Here is a 25,013-nt window from a genome sequence, read left to right as displayed (position 1 = left end):
ATGTAGAATATACTTTTAAAACTTAGCTTTGTTTTTAATAAAACCCCTTGGTTCCAATTATGAGAAGTGAGAGGGAGGTGAGAAGTGCAAAAGGGTGACTCTGTTCATATATCTGATGTAGTTCTAGGCGAGTATGTTCACCTTCAGCCTACGTCAGTCATGTTTAGTTGAACATGTATCTAAGCATGACTTGGCGGGGAAACCCCTGAGATACTATAAATGATTTTGTACTCAGCCCTTTGGACTTACTTGTCAGCTGTGGTGCTGAGGCAAGAGAATTGGTTTAACGGAAGTCTTACCCTCTAATTCTCCAAACTGGTTTTAGGAGGAGGTTCTGCCACCTTCCCTGCCCTCATTATTTCCTAAATGCATACTGTGGAGGGAAGCACAACCAGCGGAATTGTGTCCTGTCACATTATTTAGAGACTTCTTACTCTTTACACAGTCCTGCCCATCTTCTTTCCCTCAGAGAAAGGTTAGGAATCCCTCTACAGCTAAATGCAAAGTGGTAAAGCAACACCATGTAACTCTCTGAAACTGTTTCAGATATTAATAGTTACTTCTGTGCTTCATTTATTTTCTAATACCTTTAACATTTTTACTTAATAATGATTTAAATCTGAAAATATATGAAGACAACCTGGTGTTAGGAGAAAATGTTCAACAAATACTAAGGAGTGCATCCCGGTCACTTGGAAGATTCAGTCAAATTCTGGTATACAGATCTCAGAGCCTTTGCCCTGTAGTATGGAAAATAAGGCAAGTTCCCATATATGGTGATAGACCATGGGAGGTGCAAGATGCTTTGGCCACTTAGAGGGGGGTCAGAGCACAGGCTCAAACTTATACCTTTTCACCATAACTCATTCTCTCCTACTGATTATAAGAGCAATGCATGTTATTTATTGGAACATAGAAATATATAATAATGAAAACAAAATTTGTAAGCCAAGCCTAGCTACTGTTAACATCTTGGTGTGTTCTATTTTAATATATTTTTTCTATGGCTATCCGGGATCATATTCTAAATGTAGTTTTGTATCATGATTTCTAAAACTTATTATTATAAGCATTTCTCCTGTCACTTAAAACTGAAATAAATTAAATTTACATGTTTCTTTGTATATTTATGCCATGATTAGAAATTTTTAAAAAATTGTTTATTTTTAATTGAAGGATAATTGCTTTACAATGTTGTGTTGGTTTCTGTCACACATCAGCATGAATCAGCCATAGGTATACACATGTCCCCTCCCTCTTGAACTTCCCTTCCCCCTCCATTCCATCCCACTTGGCTAGGCTGTCGCAGAATACCAGGCTGAACTCCCTGTGCTATACAGCAGCTTCCTGTTAGCTATCTGTTTTACACACAGTTACATACATATTTCAATGCTACTCTCAATTTGTCTGACCCTCTCCTTCCCCCACTGTGTCCATAAGTCTACTCTCTATGTTTGAGTCTCTATTCCTGTCCTGCAAATAGGTTCATCAGTATCGTTTTTCTAAATTCCATATATACACATTTATACATGATATTTGTTTTTCTGACTTACTTCACTCTGTATAACAGTATGCTATCATTTTTGTTGTATATTTGCTTTACAGCTTTTTGATATTTTAGAAGAATTATAGTGAACATCTTGCTGAACACAAATATTTGTTCTCATCACTGGTTATTTTTGAGGACAAAGCCTAAAAGTAGACTCATTGGAGCAATGAATATAAACAGTTTTATCAGTCTTGCCAGATTATTTTTCAGACCATTATTAGTTTTACTGGGAGCATATGAGAATGCTCTTTTTTTTTTTTGCTCATACATGAAGCAGGAAAAGAAAGCTGATCTGACTAAACCAATCCCATGGTCAATCATGCATGTATCTTCTTAAGTTAAAAAATCTTTAAAGTGATACATTCATTGGGTTAGAACACACACACACACACAAACACACACACACACACACACAGATGGTTTATACTTTCCAGACCTCTTCTGTGGCAACTTCTTTTAACTGTCTTGGCTTTAGTTCTTCTGGTGGTTATCTCCCTATCTCTAAATACTCTTTCCACCACAGTTGTTTTCGTTTTCGATTTATCGGTTTTAAGTATCTGTTTGCTTCTCACTACGGTAGATGAGGATTTAAGTCAACCTTTTCTCTAGCTTCCACTCTCCTCTTCTTAGTTTATTTTCATAATTTTTCTCAATTCCTCCAGTGGTCATTTCCACACCTTTGGAAAGCTTCCTTGAAGCTTCTTTTCTTGTTCCATAGACAGAGTCATCTCTTGATAGTGGCTTTGTAAAATGACCGTGAGTGCTCCCACAGTTCCCCTCCTCAGCACTGACGTTCTATCTTATTTTGCCCTCTGGATGAGTGATAGAGTGACAGAAATGAATAAGACACCTTGCCATTAAGGAGCTTTAAGACTCTTGGGGTTTAATATAGTTAGGTGTACAGTTAGAATAGAAAATGTTAAATATCAAAAAGGTGGTGTGAAAAAGTGTTCCAATAGCTTAGAGGAAGAAATGATAACTTTTTAAAAAATTATTTTTTATTGAAGGATAATTGCTTTACAGAATTTTGCTGTTTTCTGTCAAATCTCAACATGAATCAGCCATAGGTATACATATATCCCCTCCCTCTTGAAGCTCCCCCTAAATGATAACTTTTGAAAGGTAAAATAACTTCTGAAGGCTGAGATGATTTGATGAAGGATTTTCATTTGAATCAATCCCTGGGTTGGGAAGATCCTCTGGAGGAGGAAATGGCAACCCACTCCAGATTATTGCCTGGAAAATCCCATAGAGAGGTGTTGGGAGGATCCTGGCAGGCTATAGTACTTGGGGTCACAGAGAGTTGGACACAAACAGCAACTAAACAAACCAGAGTTAGAGACGACTAAACAGCAACAACACACTAGAGTTAGGTTTACTCTGGGAAAACTCTAAACTTATTTTTACTCACTTAAAGCACTATGTGATAAAACTTTTTTTTTTTATAGGCCAGAAGGCTTTAGCGGATGCACAGATCCCTTATTCTGCAGTGGAGCAAGCATGTATTGGCTATGTTTATGGTACGTGGAGACTATATATTCTAAAAGTTGTTCACTTAAGTCTGTCATCAACTACATAAACAATACAGAGGAATTTGTGAATTTTACCACTCAAATCTCAGAATTCAGGGTCTTATTTTCATTATTTTTAGAATTTCCTTATGTGTCAGCCTAGTTTAGTACACATATATATTTTGCCATTATTGTGTTGCCAGTAAAGGGGACAAATTTAAAACACTTATCTTTAAGAAAGAAAAAAATACTCATGTAAAAATTACTACCATTAAAAAGTTATTATTTTTCAGATGAGAAATTTTTGTTTTTTGTTGTCTTGAAATTTGTTTTTACTGATTTTTGTGTCTAATAAAATGTTTTCCATATGTCTTTTTTTCTGATTAGAAATATGTTGCATGTAAAAGCACAAGAAAAAATAAGTTACCTGTAATCTCATTATCCATATGTTATTACCATTAATTTTTTGGTGTAAATCCTTCAGTGAGTATGAATGTATGTGAATGCATTATGAATAAATTATGTATACACACATAATTGCCTTTTAAATCTAGGTCCTAGTTACATACATTTTGGTGACCTGTTTTTCTCATTTTTTTGTGTCCGGTATTTCCCACGTGGTTCAGTTTTCTTTCACCGTATCATTAATGTTTTTCAGTTTTTTTTCTGGAATAGATTAAATATTCACATGGTATAAAAATACAAAAAAAAGGTGGATGGTTATATAGTGGAAAGTTGCACTCTGAATCCTGTCTCCTTGTCTTATGGTTCCCTTTGCTGACTATTTCACTGATTTCTTTTTTGTTTTGTTTTTAATTGAAGTGTATTTGATTTAAAATATTGTGTTAGTTTGACATGTATAGGAAAGTCATTCAATTATATATATTTTTTTCAGATTATTTTACTTTATAGGTTATTATAGATGTTGAATATTGTTCCCTGTGTTACACAGTAAATACTTGTTACTTATCTATTTTGTGGAGAAGGCAATGGCACCCCACTCCAGTACTCTTGCCTGGGAAACCCCATGGACGGAGGAGCCTGGCAGGCAGCAGCCCATGGGGTGGCGAAGAGTCGGACACGACTGAGCGACTTCACTTTCACTTTTCACTTTCATGCACTGGAGAAGGAAATGGCAACCCACTCCAATATTCTTGCCTGGAGAATCCCAGAGATGAAGGAGCCTGGTGGGCTGCCGTCTATGGGGTTGCACAGAGTCGGACACGACTGAAGCGACTTAGCAGTAGCAGTAGCAGTAGCAGTGCCGTGTACATTAATTTTTAGTCTACCTTTTCATAGGTAATTTATGCATATAAAAGTAAATATATGTGAGTGTATAAATACCCTTCCCTTTCTTTTGTTGGACAGATGGTAGCGTAAATGCATACTATTTTGTATTTTACTTTTTTTTTTAACTTAGTAGTTCTTGGTGACTATTCCAGTTATTTAATAAAGAGTTTCCTTGGTCTCTTTTAATGATAGCATAGTGTTCCACTGAATAGATATATCATGGTTTGTTTAATCGACCCTCTTTTAATAGCCATTTAGAATGTTCTTAGGCTTTTTACACATTTTTAATTATTTCATGATATTTCTAGTCTTGGGGATTTACTACAGTTTATTTAGCAGTAGAAATGATATCCTATTCATTGACATTTTAAATTATTTAGTTATAAAAGAATATAGTAAGCATTCCTGTAGATCTTATTATCTGTGATTATTTCTTTGAGATTTCAAGATATCAAAAGAATTCTTAAAGGGAAATTTACTAGTCCAAAGAGATGCACAGTGTATTTATGAACAGGAGGTCCTGAATCTTGCTGTTTTCCTTGAAGACTTCTAGAGTATCTGTATCTTCAGGTGTTTCCATCATGCTGCTCCAGCATGTCTGCTTTGGTGGCCATGTTCCTTGGGAAAAAGAATCAAATGTGTATTCCACTTGGATTATTATTTCCTGAAATACCCTGGCATGCAGAATCTTTCAACTTTTTGAAATTTTGATATGAAGAGAAGAATCATGGCCTTTTGATCAGTTAGTTTTAAAAGATTTATTAAGGTCAGTTCAGTTTAGTCGCTCACTCGTGTCCGATTCTTTGCTACCCCATGAACCGCAGCATGCCAGGCCTGCCTGTCCATCACCAACTCCTGGACTTTACTCAAACTCATGTCCATTGAGTCGGTGATGCCATCCAACCATCTAATCCTCTGTTGTCCCCTTCTCCTCCCACCTTCAATCTTTCCCAGCATCAGGGTCTTTTCAGTGAGTCAGTTCTTCGCATCAGGTGGCCAATGTATTAGAGTTTCAGCTTCACCATCAGTCCTTCCAGTGAATACTCAGGATTGATTTCCTTTAGGATGGACTGGTTGGATGTCCTTGCAGTCCAAGGGACTCTCAAGATTGTCTTCTCCAACACCACAGTTCAAAAGCATCAATTCTTCGGCACTCAGCTTTCTTTATAGTCCAACTCTCACATCCATACGTGTCTACTGGAAAAACCATAGCTTTGGCTAGATGGACCTTTGCTGGCAAAGTGATGTGTGTGCTTTTTAATATGCTGTCTAGGTTGGTCATAACATTTCTTCCAAGGAGCAAGTGTCTTTTAATTTATGGCTGCAGTCACCATCTGTAGTGATTTAGGAGCCCCTGAAAATAAAGTCTGTCACTGTTTCCATTGTTTCCCCATCTATTTGCCATGAAGTGATGGGACCAGATGCCATGATCTTAGTTTTCTGAATGTTGAGTTTTAAGCCAGCTTTTTCACTCTCCTCTTTCACTTTCATCAAGAGGCTTTTTAGTTCCTCTTCGCTTTCTGCCATAAGGGTGGTGTCATCTTCGTATCTGAGGCTATTGACATTTCTCCTGGCAATCTTGTTTCCAGCTTGTGCTTCCTCCAGCCCAGCATTTCTCATGATGTACCCTGCATAGAAGTTAAATAAGCAGAGTGACAATATACAGCCTTGACATACTCCTTTTCTTATTCGGAACCAGTCTGTTGTTCCATGTCCAGTTCTAACGTTGCTTCCTGACCTGCATACAGATTTCTCAGGAGGCAGGTCAGGTGGTCTGGTATTCCCATCTCTTGAAGAATTTTCCATAGTTTGTTGTGATCCATACAAAGACTTTGGCATAATCAGTAAAGCAGAAGTAGATATTTTTCTGGAACTCTCTTGCTTTTTTGATGATCCAGTGGATGTTGGCAATTTGATCTCTGGTTCCTCTGCCTTTTCTAAATCCAGATTGAACATCTGGAACTTCATGGTTCACATACTGTTGAAGCCTGGCTTGGGGAATTTTGAGCATTATTTTGCTAGCGTGTGGGATGAGTGAAATGTGCGGTAGTTTGAGCATTCTTGGGCATTGCCTTTCTTTGGGGTTGGAATGAAACTGACCTTTTCCAGTCCTGTGGCCACTGCTGCGTTTTCCAAGTTTGCTGGCATATTGAGTGCAGCACTTTCACAGCATCGTCTTTTAGGATTTGAAATAGCTCAACTGGAATTCCATCACCTTCACTAGCTTTGTTTGTAGTGATGCTTCCTAAGGTCCCTTGACTTCGCATTCCACGATGTCTGGTTCTCGGTGAGTGATCATACCATTGTGATTATCTGGGTTGTGAAGATCTTTTTTGTGTAGTTCTTCTGTGTATTCTTGCCACCTCTTCTTAATATCATCTGCTTCTGTTAGGTCCATACCATTTCTGTCCTTTATTGTGCCCATCTTTGCATGAAATGTTCCCTTGGTACCTCTAATTTTCTTGAAGAGATCTCTAGTCTTTCCCATTCTATTGTTTTCCTCTATTTCTTTGCATTGATCACTGAGGAAGGCTTTCTTAACTCCTTGCTATTCTTTGGAACTCTGCATTCAAATGGGTATATCTTTCCTTTTCTCCTTTGCCTTTTGCTTCTCTTCTTTTCATAGCTATTTGTAAGGCCTCCTCAGGCAACCATTTTGCCTTTTTGCATTTCTTTTTCTGGGGATGGTCTAGATCACTGCCTCCTGTACAGTGTCACGAACCTCTGTCCATAGTTCATCAGGCACTCTGTCTATCAGATCTAATCCCTTGAATCTTATTTCTCACTTCCATTGTATAATCATGAGGGATTTGATTTAGGTCATACCTGAATGGTCTAGTGGTTTTTCCTACTTTCTTCAATTTAAGTTTGAATTTGGTAATAAGGAGTTCATGATCTGAGCTATAATGACCTCCTGGTCTTGTTTTTTCTGACTGTATAGAGCTCCGTTGTTGGCGGCAAAGAATATAATCAGTCTGATTTCGGTATTGACAATCTGGTGATGTCAGTGTGTAGAGTCTTCTCTTGTGTTTTTGGAAGAGAGTGTTTGCTATTACCAGTGCATTCTCTTGGCAAAACTCTATTAGCCTTTGCCTTGCTTCATTCTGTATTCTAAGGCCAAATTTGCCTGTTACTCCAGAGATTTATATCTGATAATATACATGAAATATTGCTTCCTTTATCACATAACCTTACCCAGATTGAGTTGTTTGCTATTACTTGGTCATTTCTCTACTTTCCTACCTCTGTGTTATGTAAATAAAGTGTATATATATTCTGTGTTTTGAGAATTTTTGTATTTGCAGAATAAGTGATGCTTCATGCTGAAACTGTTTCTGAGTAAGATGTCCATGTTTTATGTTAGACAAAGGCATAATACTGGAAAAATATAATGTAGTGTTATATTGCTTTGCAACTCCATAATTCTCATGTTGCATAGATAATTTTCTTTTTTCTATATAGGTGACTCTTGCAGTGGGCAGAGGGCTATCTATCATGGTTTGGGACTGACTGGAATTCCGATAATCAACATCAACAATAACTGTTCTACTGGCTCAAGTGCTTTGTTTGTGGCCCGGCAACTGGTTCAGGGTGGTGAGAAGTGCCTATTTGTCGAGTGTACTTAAATAGATGTGGGGTTATTGCCCTTCTTTTATGATGTTTCCATATGACCATCAGAGGGGTTGCTTTCTAATGTGTTTTTTTTAATAAAAATTTTATTGAGATATACTTTATATAGACAAAAGTGTAGAATTCAGTGTTTTTAGTATGTTCCCAGGTTTATGCAACTATCAGCACTGTCTAATCTTAGAACATTTGTATCACCCACAGAAGAGAGCTGTACCCATTAACGGTCACTTCCCATTTCTACCTCCCACAACCCTTGGCAACCACTAATTTACTTTCTGTCTCTATGGATTTACCTATTCTGAACATTATATAAATGGAATCATATAATATATGACCTTTTATGGCTTTTTTCACTTACCAGAATATTTTCACAGTTCATTCATGTTTTAGCATGTATCAGTACTGCATTCTTTTTTGTGGGCAAATAGTAATCCATTGTATGAATATACTGCGCTTTATTTACCCATTTATCAGTTGATGTACACTGTACTATTTCTACTTTTTGGCTATTATGACTAACCCTGCTATAGACATTTGTGTACAACTTTTTTGTGGCCATATGTTTTCAGTTCTCTTGGGTATATATCATAGTCTGTATTTCCAAATGTTCTAGGCTCCTTCATTAGGCCTTTTATTTTTTCTTCTGATTGTTGATTATTGCTCTGCTACTTGGTATTTTAATTGTTGGAGCTTTATAATATCTCATTGTTGGATAATACTAGTAGCCCTTGTGTCCCCTACCTTGTTATTTTTTTTCTTTGTTTTAAAGAAAAATTTTGGCAGTCCTGCTTGTTTTGCTGTTTATTTGAACTTTAATATCATTTTTAGATGCCCCCTCTTTCCAAAAATAATTCTGTTGAGATTTTGATCAAAATTCTTTAAAATTTTTTAAAATTTTATTTAATATTGAAAAATTCACAATTAGCTATTTGTATTTGTTCTTCACTGGAACATATTTCTACATTAATAAAAAGTTTTATTAACACTCAAAAATCAAAGGAAGAAGTATATGCTTTATTGATTTTTCCTTTCATCTAGAGGTGTATAAGAATTTTCTCTGTAATTTTTCACTTATTACAAATTTTATAGGACTGCACTGTTTTTACATTTTGTATACATCGACATACTTGTTTAAATAGAAGTATTTAAGGATATTTTGTTCAAGTCTAGAAATTTAATGTTTCAAGATGATTACATTTTCTTTCAAGGTCTGGCAGATTGTGTCTTGGCTCTTGGGTTTGAGAAGATGGAAAAGGGATCCATTGGAATGAGTGTGAGTCTCATTTATTCTTATTTTGGAATTGTTATAACACTATGAGAGAACTTTGCCCATCTGACTGCCATAAATAGAGCTTGCAAAAGTTGAAAAATGAGATTGTATATGTATGCATGCGTGTGTGCTGAGTCACTCAGTTGTGTCCAACTCTGTGACCCCATGAATTGTAGCCTGCCTGTCAGGCTCCTCTGTCCATGGAATTTTCCAGGCAAGAATACTGGAGTGGCTTGCCACTTCCTCCTCCAGGGAATCTTCCTGACCCAAAGATCAAACCCTCATCTCCTGTGTCTTCTGCATTGGCAGGCGGATTCTTAACCACTGCGCCACCTGAGAAGCCCATATGTATGCATAGATCCTGGTCATTGAGACAGTAAAGAATCTTAGAGATAATTTTGCTCAACACCTTTATTTTGTGAAACTTATGTTCAGACAGGTTAGATGATTGAATCTGAGATGGACCTATGTATTTAATTTGAAACATTCAAATTTTATTCATTCATTGAAAAATTAATTCCGTTTAACAAACTGAAGAGTGTCAATAAAGTTTGGGACTTCTGTTTTCCATAATGGCAAGTCAAGTTTTTAAATAATTTCTCCTAATGATCACAACTAAAATATTTGAATGGAATAGAAATAAGATACCCTGAAGACACTGAAGAACTAATAGGAGAGGAACTGCAGGTGAATGCCAGAAAATTAAGATCAGCATTAGAAGTTGTTTTTGCCTCAGAGGTCTTTGATCAGGAAGCCTTGAGCTTCCATTTTGATGGCCCCCTAGGATGAAGGGGAAAGTAGTCGAAGCTCAGGTGCACCAAAGATCAGAAATTTAATATCCACTCTCCACATTTAACTGGGTGGACTCTGTAGGGGTAAACCTTTTAGGTAAGCATGAACACAAAGTAAAACTGCCCCCCTCCCCTACATCCTCTTTTCCCCACCATCAGGAGATTACAGGGAGAATTGCCTTGGCACTGAGTAGAGCTAGGAAGAAGAAAAGAGGACAAAATAACCAGAAAACCTTTCACTGAGAATTAAGAAACCAAAGGCTATTTTCATGTGGGACTGCTGCCAAGATGCTCATTTATCTGGGTGGTGAAAGAAACATCAGGCTATGAATTGAGTCTGGACTTAGGCTCAGTCGGTAAAGAATCCGCCTGCAATGTGAGAGACCTGGGTTCAATCCCTGTGTTGGGAAGATCCCCTGGAGGAGGGCATGACAACCCACTCCAGTATTCTTGCCTGGAGAATCCCCATGGACAGAGGAGCTTGGTGGGTTACAGTCCATGTGGTCGCATGGAGTTGGACACAGCTGAGCAACTAAGTACAGCACAGCACATGAATTGAGTCTAAGTTGGTTCCAGATTGGTACCAATTACTTTCTCCCATTAAGTGCACTTAACAGAAGCAACTGCAAATTTTCTTTTGGAGGAAAGCATCTTCCTTCTAGGCTTTGAGAACTCTTCAAGTAAGTTTTCAAGGACCTGCAATTAAAGATAACCAAGTGTTAAAGAAAAAAGGTACCATAATTGAGGACCAGGAGAAAGAAGGAACAGTAAAAAGTGATCTTTGCAGACCTCTAAAGCCAGATACATTGGATACAGATTTAGGCATGCTTACTATGTTTAAAAAAAGACAAGCTTGAAAATACCTCAGGGGTATAAGAAACTGCAAAAAGGGATATTGTAGGCTTTGGAAAAATACCAGATAGGATTTAAAGAAGATAAAAATGAAATATTTAAAATTAAAAATTCAAAAGATAAGTTTGATAGCCAATTATACATGATTAAAAGAAAATTTCTAGTGAAATGGGACTAGAAGTAATTATTTAGAGTGCACTGTAGAAAGAAAAAAGATTGAAAATAGGCAAGAAGTTATGATATACAGAGAATAATGTGATAAGTTATAATAAATGGGTAATTGGAATTAATGGGGAGAAGTGGTGAGAGAGAAAATAGGGCATCGGCATTTTGTCTATCTTTACAGAAAATTAGCTGTTAGTTTCATTTATCTTTTTAATTTTCTTTTTAGCCTCTATTTCATTTATTTCCTCTCTAATCTTTGTTATTTTCTTCCTTCTAATGATTTTAGGCTTCGGTTATTCTTTTTTTCTAGTTCCTTGAGTGAAAAGTTAGATTGTTTATTTGAGATCTTTCTTGTTCTTAATGTAAGCATTTATTGTTATGAATATCCCTCTTAGAACTGCTTTTACTGCATCCCACAAATTCTGATGTACTGTATTTCCATTTTTGTTTGTCTCAAGATACTTTATGATTTCTTCTTTGACTTATTGGTTGTACAGTAGCATGTTGTTTAATATCCACATATTTGAATTTTATAGTTTTCTTCTTGTAATTGTTTTCTACTTTTAAACCACAGTGGTTGAAAAAGATGCTTTCTATGATTTCAGTCTTAAATTTATTAAGACTTGTTTGTGGCCTAACATATGATCTATCCTGGAGAACATTTTGTGTGTGCTTTAGAAGAATGTATATTCTGTTGATTTTGATCAGAATGTTCTGCAAGTCTCTGTTAAGTCTATCTGGTGTAGTATCTTGTTTAAGGCTGGTGTTCCCTTATTGATTTTCTGTCTAAATGATCTGTTTATTGATGAAAGTGGAGTATTAAAATCTCCTACTAATATTGTATTGGTATCTAGTTCCCTCTTTAGATCTGTTAATATTTGCTTTATCATTGTATAATGACCTTCTTTGTCTCTTAGTACAGTCTTTGTCCTAAAGTCTATTTTGTCTGATGTAAGTACAGTCAACCCTTGAACAATACAAGTTTAAACTGCATGGGTCTACTTTTACATGGATTATTTTCCAGTAGCAAATACTACAGTACTACAGTTGGTTGAACTTACTGATGTGGAACTGAAGATATGGAAGAGCCATGGTATGGAGGAATTGCACATATAAATTGTATATTATATGCAGACTGTAAATTATATGCAGCTTTTCAATTGCATGGAGGGGCAGTGCCCCACACTTGTGTTGTTCAAAGTTCATCAGTATATATCTACTATAGCTTGGTTTTGGTTTACAGTTGCATGGAATATCATTTTCCATCTCTTCACTTTTAGTCAGTGTGTATCCTTACATCTGAAGTGAGTCTCTTACAGGCTGCATATAGTTAGGTGTTTTTAAAAAATCTATTATTAACTGTGTGTCTTTTGATTGGAGAATTTAGTCCATTTACATTTAAGGTATTATTCTTAAGTATAGACTTACTGCCATGTTGTTAATAGTTTTCCGGCTATTTTGTAGGGTATAGGTATTATTTGAAGAGATAATGGTTAGCATATAACTTGAACTGGCAAAGGACACTAATCTATAGATTGAAATTCCAGTGACTCCAAAGTAGAATAAATAAAAAGAAACTTATACATAGACATGTCACAGTGAACTGCAGAACAAAAGAAAAAAAAAAGCAACGCAAAAGCAAAGAGAATAGTGGGGTTTAATATCTTTGTTTTGGGGCCACACTGCATGGCTTGTGGTATCTTAGTTCTCCAACCAAAGATTGAACTTGGGTCATCAGCAGTAAAACACAGATTCCTAACCACTGGACTGCCGGGGGATTCTCTTTTATTATCTCCTTTGTATGGAGACTGTTAGTACAACACAGGTTATAGACATTCGTTTTGTGTATCTATGGATATTGAGTTTGGACTCATTAGCTTTAGAATAATTTTACCTTCTATTTGTGAAAAAGTAATTAGAAAATTATTAAATGAGTGTTTTAAGCAATTTGAAGCAACTTGTAAATAAATTTTTTGATAATTTAAAGACTAAGGGTCTATAAGTTTGGTTATTGACATAATTTTAAAGAGTTATATTTTAGTTAAGAGTTTCCTTGGTGGCTCAGTGGTAGAGAATCTGCCTGCCAATGTAGGAGATGTGGGTTCAATCCCTGGTACAGAAGATCCCCTGAAGAAGGAAATGGCAATACACTCTGGTATTTTTCCCTGGGAATTCCCACAGACAGAGCCTGGTGGGCTACAGTCCTCTTCACGACACCCGCCCACCACCATTTTAGTTAAACCGTAGTCTCTTCATCTTAAAAGTAGTCTTAATTTTAGTAATAATCATTTGGTAATGGTTTCTACTTTTTAGTTTTGTTTCTCCAGTGTTAAGTGTATAATTTCATATATATATATATATATATATTTTTTTTTTCCCAAGAGGAAAGTTGTTTCTTTAATTATATACTTGATGATTCTTTAAAATATGAATATCTAGGAATTGATCTCTCTGGTAAATTCAGATTTTCTTGTAGAAGGTGCTACAATATAAAAATAGAATCATTGTTAGAAAATGAGTTGAAGATGACTTTCAGCCTTTCACTTGGGATTATATTGTACCTAATGCATCAGGTCAATCTCATTCAATTTTCTGTGTTCAAACATTAAAGGACCTTACCCCATATTAATTTAAATCCATGTAATATTATCTCTTAGAATCAAGAGAGTAGTTGGCACATCACAGGCCTTCCAATCAACAGAAGCTATTTATCATTTTCTCTTAGAGAGCACTTTCTTAAATATAATTAAGGTGTAGTAACAATTTTTTTTTGTTTTTGGTGGTGTGGTGTAGGTTTTGGGTTGTTAATTCCCCAACCAGGGATTGAACCCAGGCCCTTGGCAGTGAAAACGTGGAGTCCTAACCACTGGACCGAGAGGGAATTCCCTAAAATTGCTATATAATAAATAAGAATAATAATAAAATAAAGGTAATTAATGATCCCCCTGGAGGAGGAAATGGCAACCCGTTCAAGTATTCTTACCTGGAGAATTCCATGGACAGAGGAGCCTGCAGGCTACAGTCCATGGGGTCGCAAAAAATTGGACACGACTGAGCACATACACATACAGTTAAAGATCAAGGAAGACAGTTGTTTCTGGTTATGGGATAAAACATCATAAGCCAAGTCATGAATGTTGGGATGAGTATAGTACGTTCAGGGGACAGTTTGAAAAACTGGATTGCAGGGTGGCCACTGGAAAAGATGCAAAATAAGATGGTTAGGTGATTGCCTAACAGAGGTACTTAATATTTATGACACATGATAAATAGATGTTTTTCTTTCGTAGTTAATGGTAGGTACCTTGATAACTTGTATTAAAACTAGAAAATAGTAAAATTCATCCACAGTCCAGTGATTTTGAGAAGTGTATATGTTAAAAGTCATTTTCTGCTTGTTTAATATTGTTCAAAAGTATATATGTTAAAAGTCATTTTCTGCTTGTTTAATCCTGTTCTTCAGAGGTAACCAGTGTATTTATATGTCCTTTCTTTTTTTCATATTTATACAGATATCTAAATATATTCATATACTATACTACACACACATACATATTAACAATGTTAAAAAAATTTGACATGTTTGTGAAGAAGATGACAAATTTTATACATATTGCTTTTCCACGTTACAAATGGACAGCTTTCCTGGTTCGAACATATTGATAAACTTCCTTATTTTTTTAAGAAATTATTATATTTTTTAATTGAAGGATAATTGCTTCACAGAATTTTGTTGTTTTCTGTCAGACATCAAACAAATGATAAACTTCCTTATTTTTAACAGCTGCCTAGTATCCCTTTTCATGGCTATAAGGTTTTCAATTGATCCCCTCTGCTTTTCTGGTTAGATTGTTACTTTTAGTTTTACATGTGTTTTGTTTTTTGTTTTGCTGTTACAGTGCTCCAGTCAACATTCTTGTACATAATATCTTTTCTTTCTCAAGCAGTTCTGTCTTTTTTTTATCCTTTTTTTCCCTCCCACCATCCTCAAGCTAGTATTTCTGTAGGATAGAAATAATTTAGACAATGTTTTAGTTAGAGATGGCCCTGAAGATGTTGTGCAGCTACAGTGAAGCCATGAAGCCCAGAGTGAAGTAATTACCCAGTGCCGTAGGACCAAGTTAGCAGTTAGTGATACAACTGAGACCAGTTCTTTTGATCCAGATGTGCTTAGCTGAAACTGATGCCTACTGGCTTGTACCAGCTTGCAAGATCTGATTATGCATGTCTTTTTTTTTTTTTTCTATCTTTGCTTTCAGTGACATCATGCTAGCGTATTCAAATTGATCACTGTGGTATTATTTACACCCTCAAAATCGACAAATGCTATCAGTAAGACCTCTTTCACCCAACATGAGCCTATTAAATATTTACTAGGAAACCACTGATTTAAATCTACCATCTTTCTACTTGTTTTCTTTTGTTTAATATCTTCTTTATTCCTTTTTTCCTCTGTCTTCTTTTTAGTTCGTTGAGAATTCTTTATAATTTTATTTTGTCTGTTTTATGATCATATTAACTATACCTCTGGAGCTTTGCTTTTAGTGGTTTCTGTAGGGTTTACATTCATCTTTAACTTATTCACAAACCCCCTTTAAATAATGTTATGACTGTTCACTGTAGTATGTTACATGAATCTTATAAATTATTTTTTTGGTTGCCTCTTCCTAGAAGCACATTTTACTATACATGTTATAGGCCCCACGTCAGTTATTGATTTTGTCTTAAATAGTTAATTGTTTTTAATTTTAATTAAAAAAATTTATTTATAGCTGCACTGGGTCTTTGTTGCTGCACATGGGCTTTCTGTAGTTGCAGAGAGCAGGGGCTATTCTCTAGTATGTGGGCTTCTCATTGCAGTGACTTCTTTTGTTGCAGAGCATGGACTCTAGAGCCCAGGTTCAGTAGTTGTGGTGCATGGGCCCAGTTACCCCAAGGCACGTGGAATCCTCCCAGACCAGGGATCAAACCCCTGTTCCTTGCATTGGTGGGCAAATTCTCAGCCACTGCACCATCAGGAAAGTCCCTCATCAATTGTTTTTTTGAAAGAATTCTTAAAGTAAAAAAAGAACCCTTATATTTTTTCCCACATGTTTATCATTTTCAGTGCTCCTTATTCCTTTATTATTGATCCAGAATTTCCTCTAGGATTATTTTCCTTCTGCCTGAAGAATCTGCTTACCATTTCATATAGTACTGATTTGCTGGTGATATAATCTCTCAATGTCTGTATGTTCTACTAAGTCCTTATTTACCTTTTTTTTTTGAAAGATATATTTGCTGAGTACAGAATTCTCGGTCAGCTTTACTTTTTTTTGGTTCACTGTCTTTTTGGCTTTCATTGTTTTCAATTTAAAATCTGTTATCATTCTTATTTTTTGTTCCCCTATACTTAATGCCTATTTTACTTTGGTTACTTTAGTATTTTTCTTTCTCACTCGTTTCAAACAGTTTTATTATGATGTACCTTGGTGTAGTTTTATCATGTTTTGTGTTACTAGGGTTTGTTGAGGCTCTTGGCTATATGAGTTATAGTTTTCATCAGATTTGAAAATTTTTCATCCATTATGGCTTAAAATATTTTTTTCTGACTTTTGTCTCTCTCCATCTTCTCTTTTCCTGACTCCAATTATAATATCTCTAAACTTCTTGATTGTTGTTCCACAATTCACTAGTCTTGTTCATTTTTTTCAAGTTTTGTTTCTTCCTCATGTTTTAATTTGTTACTTGCTCAGGTTTGCTAATCTGTGCTGCATTATTTAATCTGTTAATTTCACTGAGTTTACTTTTCAGACAATGTATATTTTATCTCTAAAAAAATTTTGACTCTTTTTTGTATCTTCCATATTTTTCTTTGTCATGTTCACGCTTTCTTCTACCTTCTTGAACAAATGGAGTATGTTTGTAGTAATATTGCAGGAAGAGGGACCCCTTCCAGGGCCCAAGAGTGGGCTCTTGTCTAACACTTGGAAATGAATTATCTGAGGAGACACACCTGTTGACAAAGCAATAAGACTTTATTGGGAAGAGGTGCCCAGGTAGAGAGCAGTAGGGTAAAGGAACCCAGGAGAACTGCTCTGCCATGTGGCTCACAGTCTCGAGTTTTATGGTGATGGGATTAGTTTCCGGGTTGTCTTTGGCCAATCCTTCTTTGATTGGCCAAAGACTCAGAGTCTTTCCTGGTGGCGCACACATTGCTCAGCCAAGATGTATGCCACTGAAAAGGATTCTAGGAGGTGGTCAGACACGTGGTATCTCCTTTTGACTTTTCCCAAACTCTTCCTGTTAGTGGTGGCTTATTAGTTCTGTGTTCCTTACCAGGACCTCCTGTCGTAAAATAACTCACACAAATGATTACTGTGGTGCCTGGCCAGAGTGTGTGGTTTCAGTCAGTGTGCTTCCCCAACAGTAATTGTTTTAATGGAGTTTATTTATAGTAATTGTTTAACATTAAAACAATTTTATCATCTGTATCATTTCTCAGTTCAGTTCAGTCGCTCAGTCGTGTCCGACTCTTTGCGACCCCATGAATTGCAGCACGCCAGGCCTCTCTGTCCATCACCAACTCCCGGAGTCTACCCAAACCCATATCCATCGAGTCGGTGATGCCATCCAACCATCTCATCCTCTATCGTCTCCTTCTCCTCCTGCCCCCAATCCTACCCAGCATTACGGTCTTTTCCAATGAGTCAGCTCTTCGCATGAGGTGGCCAAAGTATTGGAGTTTCAGCTTCAACATCAGTCCTTCCAGTGAACACCCAGGATTGATCTCTTTTAGGATGGATTGATTGGATCTCCTTGCAGTCCAAGGGACTCTCAAGAGTCTTCTCCAACACCACGGTTCAAAAGCATCAATTCTGCGGTGCTCAGCTTTCTTCACTGTCCAACTCTCACATCCATACATGACCACTGGAAAAACCATAGCCTTGACTAGACGGACTTTTGTTGGCAGAGTAATGTCTCTGCTTTTAAATATGCTATCTAGGTTGGTCATAACCTTCCTTCCAAGGAGTAAGCGTCTTTTAATTTCATGGCTGCAATCACCATCAGCAGTGATTTTGGAGCCCAAAAAAATAAAGTCTGACACTGTTTCCACTGTTTCCCCATCTGTTTCCCATGAAGTGATGGGACCAGATGCCATGATCTTAGTTTTCTGAACGTTGAGCTTTAAGCCAACTTTTTCACCCTCCTCTTTCACTTTCATCAAGAGGCTCGTAAGTTCTTCTTCACATTCTGCCATAAGGGTGTCATCATCTGCATATCTGAGGTTATTGATATTTCTCCCGGCAATCTTGATTCCAGCTTGTGTTTCTTCCAGCCCAACGTTTCTCATGATGTTCTCTGCATATAAGTTAAATAAGCAGGGGGACAATATGCAGCCTTGACATACTCCTTTTCCTATTTGGAACCAGTCTGTTGTTCCATGTCCAGTTCTAACTGTTGCTTCCTGACCTGCATACAGGTTTCTCAAGAGACAGGTCAGATGGTCTGGTATTCCCATCTCTTTCAGAATTTTCCACAGTTTATTGTGATCCACACAGTCAAAGGTTTTGGCATAGTCAATAAAGCAGAAATAGATGTTTTTCTGGAACTCTCTTGCTTTTTCAGTGATCCAGCAGAGGTTGGCAATTTGATCTCTGGTTCCTCTGCCTTTTCTAAAACCAGCTTGAACATCTGGAAGTTCACGGTTCACGTATTGCTGAAGCCTGGCTTAGAGAATTTTGAGCTTTACTTTACTAGCATGTGAGATGAGTGCAATTGTGCGGTAGTTTGAGCATTCTTTGGCATTGCCTTTCTTTGGGATTGGAATGAAAACTGACCTTTTCCAATCCTGTGGCCACTGCTGAGTTTTCCAGATTTGTTGGCATATAGAGTGCAGCACTTTCACAGCATCATCTTTCAGGATTTGAAATAGCTCAATTGGAATTCCATCACCTCCACTAGCTTTGTTCATAGTGATGCTTTCTAAGGCCCACTTGACTTCACATTCCAGGATGTCTGGCTCTAGGTGAGTGATCACACCATCGTGATTATCTGGGTCATGAAGATCTTTTTTGTACAGTTCCTCTGTGTATTCTTGCCACCTCTTCTTAATATCTTCTGCTTCTGTTAGGTCCATACCATTTCTGTCTTTTATCGAGCCTATCTTTCTATTGATTGATTAATCCACTCAAATTGTACTCTTCTGTTTCATTGCATGCGTCATAACTTGTGATTGAATGTTAGACATGAATTTTACTTTGTTAGGTGTTAACGGAATTTTTATATTCCATTAAGTATTTAGGAGTTTGTTTTGGGATAGCTGTTTTTTAGAAGTGGTTTGATCCTTTTGAGATTTGCTTTTATGTTTTGTTAGGCAGAATCCAGAACAGTCTTTATTATTCCAAGGCTAAACTGATGAAAGTGAAAGAGGAGAATGAAAAAGTTGGCTTAAAGCTCAACATTCAGAAAACTAAGATCATGGCATCCAGTCCCATCACTTCATGGCAAATAGATGGGGAAACAGTGGAAACAGTGTCAGACTTTATTTTTTTGGGCTCCAAAATCACTGCTGATGGTGATTGCAGCCATGAAATTAAGACGCTTACTCCTTGGAAGGAAGGTTATGACCAACCTAGATAGCATATTTAAAAGCAGAGACATTACTTTGCCAACAAAGGTCCGTCTAGTCAAGCCTATGGTTTTTCCAGTAGTCATGTATGGATGTGAGAGTTGGATGGTGAAGAAAGCTGAGCACCGAAGAATTGATGCTTTTGAACTGTGATGTTGGAGAAGACTCTTGAGAGTCCCTTGGACTGCAAGGAGATCCAACCAGTCCATCCTAAAGGAGATCAGTCCTGGATGTTCACTGGAAGGACTGATGTTGAAGCTGAAACTTCAATACTTTGGCCACCTGATGTGAAGAGTTGACTCATTGGAAAAGACCCTGATGCTGCAAAGGATTGGGGGCAGGAGGAGAAGGGGACGATAGAGGATGAGATGGCTGGATGGCATCACCAACTCGATGGACATGGGTTTGGGTAGACTCTGGGAGTTGGTGAGGGACAGGGAGGCCTGGTGTGCTGCGGTTCATGGGGTTGCAAAGAGTCGGACATGACTGAGCGACTGAACTGAACTGAACTGAACTGAACTGATGCTGCTCTTCAAGCAGTAAACTCAGGATTCCATTGATGCTCTTTGTGTTAGGATATCTTTCCATTGTGGTTTTGAGAATAAAACTATTCCTGGCCGTATGGGAGCATTGGGAATTATTCTGCCTGCTCCTTTTCAGTGACTCTTTCCCTGGTCTTAGTAGTTTCCTCATATTCATGTGTTGATTAGATTCACTAAAGACTCAAGGGGAGCTCTCTTCAGATTTTCAGAGAGCTCTCCCTCTCTTCTCTCCATTACTCTTCTCTGTGAGTTCTTTCAGAGATCCCTGTACTAAGCTTTATGTTGTCCATTGTTTGAAAACAGTCACTTTGTATATTTTGCTCAGGTTTTTAAATGTTTAAGATAGAGAGATAAATCTGGTTTCTGTAGTCCATCGTAGTTAGAAGCAGAAGTGTATATAATTGTTTTCATTAACATTCCTTTCAACTTAGATATGAACATTTTCCGTAATAAAAAAAATTCTTTTTAGATTTCTTTTCACAGAAAAACTTTCCACTGATGGAAATCCAAACATAATTTTATATATTTATTTTAAAGATTTTGGTGTTCACAGATTCCATGGGACCCATGTATCAACTCATTTTATATTTATCCTTTGGATTGACAAGTTGCTTATCATATCTAACTAATTAATTTTCCTTGTGTAAGCCTATTCTTTCTTAATCTTATTTTTTATGTTTATTCATTTGTTTGGCTGCACCGGGTCTTAGACCCTGCACACAGGATCTTCGATCTTCATTATGGTGTATGGGCTCTTGTCATTAAGGCATGTGGGGTTTAGTTCCCTGACTAGGGGTTGTTGACTAAAAAAATGCACAATATGAGAGTTTTGAGTTAAGTTTTATTTGAGGCAAAATTAGGACTGCAGCCCAGGAGGAGGTACCTCAGATAGCTCTGAGAGACTGCTCCTAAAAGGCAGTCGGACAAGGTCAATATATGATTTCGGTGAAGTGGGAGTTCAGTGAAGTCAAGCTCTTACTCTTCGAAAGGTTTTCTGCTAGTCAGGAGGAGTTGATGTCACCCTGAAGGGATTTAGTGCTTTTCTAGATATGAAGATATGCAAAGATTGGGATCATCTGAAAACATCTAAGTATCTAAACATCTGTTCTGCCAGGTTCTCTGGAGCACAAAGTGCCTCACTCCACCCTGAACCCCCTCTAGGGAAAGTGTTAAAGGTCAACAGATGCAGCAGCACAGGTTCAGTCTCCACAGAGACAGATGGCAAATGCCTTTGTTACTGTTGTTCAGTTGCTGGCAAATATTTTTGGCAAGTGCCAGTTTGTAGTTGACAGGATGAAAGTTGGTGCCCCTGCATTGGGAGTGTGGGGTCTTAGCCACTAGACCACCAGAGAAGTCCCTCTTGATCTTTTTTGTTTGTTTGAGTTTTTTTAAATTGGAGAATTGGGAAGACCCCCGGAGATGGCCATGACAACCCAGTCCAGTATTCTTGCCTGGAGAATTCCATGGACAGAGGAGCCTGGCAGGCTACAGTCCATGGGGTCACAAAGAGTCGGATATGACTGAGCAACTAACACACACACATAGTTGATTATAATATTTTGCCAATCGCTGCTGTGCAGCAAAGTGACTCAATTATGCACATATATGCACTCTATTTTATGTTATCTTCCATTATGGTTGATCACAGGATATTGAATATAGTTCTGTCTGCCATGGCACCCCATTCCAGTACTCTTGCCTGGGAAACCCCATGGACGGAGGAGCCTGGTAGGCTGCAGCCCATGGGGTCGCGAAGAGTCGGACACGACTGAGCGACATCACTTTCACTTTTCACTTTCATGCACTGGAGGAGGAAATGGCAACCCACTCCAGTATTGTTGCCTGGAGAATCCCAGGGACGGAGGAGCCTGGTGGGCTGCCGTCTGTGGGGTCGCACAGAGTCGAACACGACTGACGCGACTTAGCAGCAGCAGCAGCAGCAGCCATACATTAGGATCTTGTTATAAACGTAACATCTACCAGCCCCAAACTCCTAGTCCATCCCCCTCCCTCCCCGCCTCCCCTTTGGCAACCATAAATCTGTTCTCTAGTTCTTTGAATCTGTTTCTGTTTTGTAGATAGGTTCATTGCACCATATTTTTGATTCCAGATATAAGTGGAATCATAGTATTTGTCTTTTCTTTCTGATTTACCTCAGTTGGTATGATAATCTGTAGTTACATCCATGTTGCTGCTGCAAATAGCATTATTTCACACATTTTTGTGGCTGAGTAGTATTCCACTGTACATATGTACCACATCTTCCTTATTCATTCATCTGTTGATGGATATTTAGGTTGTTTCCATGTTTTCTCTATTCTGAGCAGTGCTGCTATGAACATAGGAGTGCATGTATCTGTTTGAATTATATATATTATATATACTGGTATATTCCCAGTAGTGGAATTGCTGGATTATGTGGTAGTTCTGTTTTTAGTTTTCTGAGAAGCCTCCATAGTGTTTTTCATAGTGGCTGTACCAAGTTACATCTTTACCAACAGGGGATAGGTATGAGGGTACCCTTTTCTTCACAGCCTCTTCAGCATTTGTTATTTGTAGACTTTTTAATGATGGCCATTCTGACCAGTGTGAGGTGGTACCTCGTTGTAGTTTTGATTTGCATTTCTCTAAGCTGAAGTTGAACGATTCTATGAAGACCTACAAGACCTTTTAGAACTAACACCCAAAAAAGATGTCCTTTTCATTATAGGGGACTGGAATGCAAGAGTAGGAAGTCAAGAAACACCTGACGTAACAGGCAAGTTTGGCCTTGGAGTACAGAATGAAGCAGGGCAAAGGCTAATAGAGTTTTGCCACGAGAACGCACTGGTAATAGCAAACACCCTATTCCAACAACACAAGAGAAGACTCTACACGTGGACATCACCAGATGGTCAACACCGAAATCAGATTGATTATATTCTTTGCAGCCAAAGATGGAGAAGCTCTATACAGTCAGCAAAAACAAGACCGGGAGCAGACTGTGGCTCAGATCATGAACTGCTTATTGCCAAATTCAGACTTAAATTGAAGAAAGTAGGGAAAACCACTAGACCATTCAGGTATGACCTAGATCAAATCCCTTATGAGTATACCATGGAAGTGACAAATAGATTTAAGGGTCTAGACCTGATAGACAGAGTGCCTGATGAACTATGGACAGAGGTTCGTGACATTGTACAGGAGACAGGGATCAAGACAATCCCCATGGAAAAGAAATGCAAAAAAGCGAAATAGCTGTCTGAGGAGGCCTTACAGATAGCTTGGAAGAGAAGAGAAGCAAAAAGCAAAGGAGAAAAGGAAAGATATTCCCATCTGAATGCAGAGTTCCAAAGAATAGCAAGGAGAGATAAGAAAGCCTTCCTCAGCGATCAGTGCAAAGAAATAGAGGAAAACAACAGATTGGGAAAGACTAGAGATCTCTTCAAGAAAATTAGAGATACCAAAGGAACATTTCATGCAAAGATGGGCTCGATAAAGGACAGAAATGGTATAGACCTAACAGAAGCAGAAGATATTAAGAAGAGTTGGCAAGAATACACAGAAGAACTGTACAAAAAAGATCTTCATGACCCAGATAATCACGATGGTGTGATCACTCACCTAGAGCCAGACATCCTGGAATGTGAAGTCAAGTGGGCCTTAGAAAGCATCACTACGAACAAAGCTAGTGGAGGTGATGGAATTCCAATTGAGCTATTTCAATTCCTCAAAGGTGATGCTGTGAAAGTGCTGCACTCGATATGCCAGCAAATCTGGAAAACTCAGCAGTGGCCACAGGACTGGAAGAGGTCAGTCTTCGTTCCAATCCCAAAGAAAGGCAATGCCAAAGAATGCTCAAACTACTGCACAATTGCACTCATCTCACATGCTAGTAAAGTAATGCTCAAAATTCTTCAAGTCAGGCTTCAGCAATATGTGAACCGTGAACTTCCAGATGTTCAAGCTGGTTTTAGAAAAGGCAGAGGGACCAGAGATCAAATTGCCAATATCCGCTGGATCATTGAAAAAGCAAGAGAGTTCCAGAAAAACATCTATTTCTGCTTTATTGACTATGCCAAAGCCTTTGACTGTGTGGATCACAATAAACTGTGGAAAGTTCTGAAAGAGATGGGAATACCAGACCATCTGACCTGTCTCTTGAGAAACCTGTATGCAGGTCAGGAAGCAACAGTTAGAACTGGACATGGAACAACAGACTGGTTCCAAATAGGAAAAGGAGTACGTCAAGGCTGTATATTGTCACCCTGCTTATTTAACTTATATGCAGAGTACATCATGAGAAATGCTGGGCTGGAAGAAACACAAGCTGGAATCAAGATTGCCGGGAGAAATATCAATAACCTCAGATATGCGGATGACACCACCCTTATGGCAGAAAGTGAAGAAGAACTAAAGAGCCTCTTGATGAAGGTGAAAGAGGAGAGTGAAAAAGTTGGCTTAAAGCCCAACGTTCAGAAAACTAAGATCATGGCATCTGGTCCCATCACTTCATGGGAAACAGATGGGGAAACAGTGGAAACAGTGTCAGACTTTATTTTTTTGGGCTCCAAAATCACTGCTGATGGTGATTGCAGCCATGAAATTAAAAGACGCTTACTCCTTGGAAGGAAGGTTATGGCCAACCTAGATAGCATATTTAAAAGCAGAGACATTACTTTCCCAACAAAGGTCCGTCTAGTCAAGGCTATGGTTTTTCCAGTGGTCATGTATGGATGTGAGAGTTGGACAGTGAAGAAAGCTGAGCGCCGCAGAATTGATGCTTTTGAACTGTGGTGTTGGAGAAGACTCTTGAGAGTCCC

General features: G+C 37.8%; 1 protein-coding gene across 6 annotated transcripts in view; it reads left to right on the top strand.

Annotated features, from left to right (window-relative positions):
• The window catches only part of LOC145504461 (sterol carrier protein 2), a 112,534-nt gene that overhangs the window by 8,346 nt on the left and 79,175 nt on the right, over positions 1–25,013 (top strand). The window contains exons 3-5 of one of the 6 annotated variants that reach the window (XM_081485280.1): positions 2,998–3,069; positions 7,813–7,944; positions 9,189–9,253. In XM_081485280.1, coding sequence (XP_081341406.1) covers positions 2,998–3,069; positions 7,813–7,944; positions 9,189–9,253 — 269 coding nt within the window. Of the gene's footprint in view, positions 1–2,997; positions 3,113–7,789; positions 7,952–9,188; positions 9,254–25,013 lie in introns of all 6 variants that reach the window. The other 5 variants (XM_081485285.1, XM_081485284.1, XM_081485281.1 and 2 more) reach the window with 5 other exon arrangements.

The sequence above is a fragment of the Giraffa tippelskirchi genome, chromosome 5 (assembly GCF_054371585.1).
Source record: "Giraffa tippelskirchi isolate mGirTip1 chromosome 5, T2T-mGirTip1v1.2.pri, whole genome shotgun sequence".
NCBI classification, from domain to species: domain Eukaryota; kingdom Metazoa; phylum Chordata; class Mammalia; order Artiodactyla; family Giraffidae; genus Giraffa; species Giraffa tippelskirchi.
Note: the sequence above shows the minus strand (reverse complement) of the source record. Positions and strands in the feature narration are given on the sequence as shown.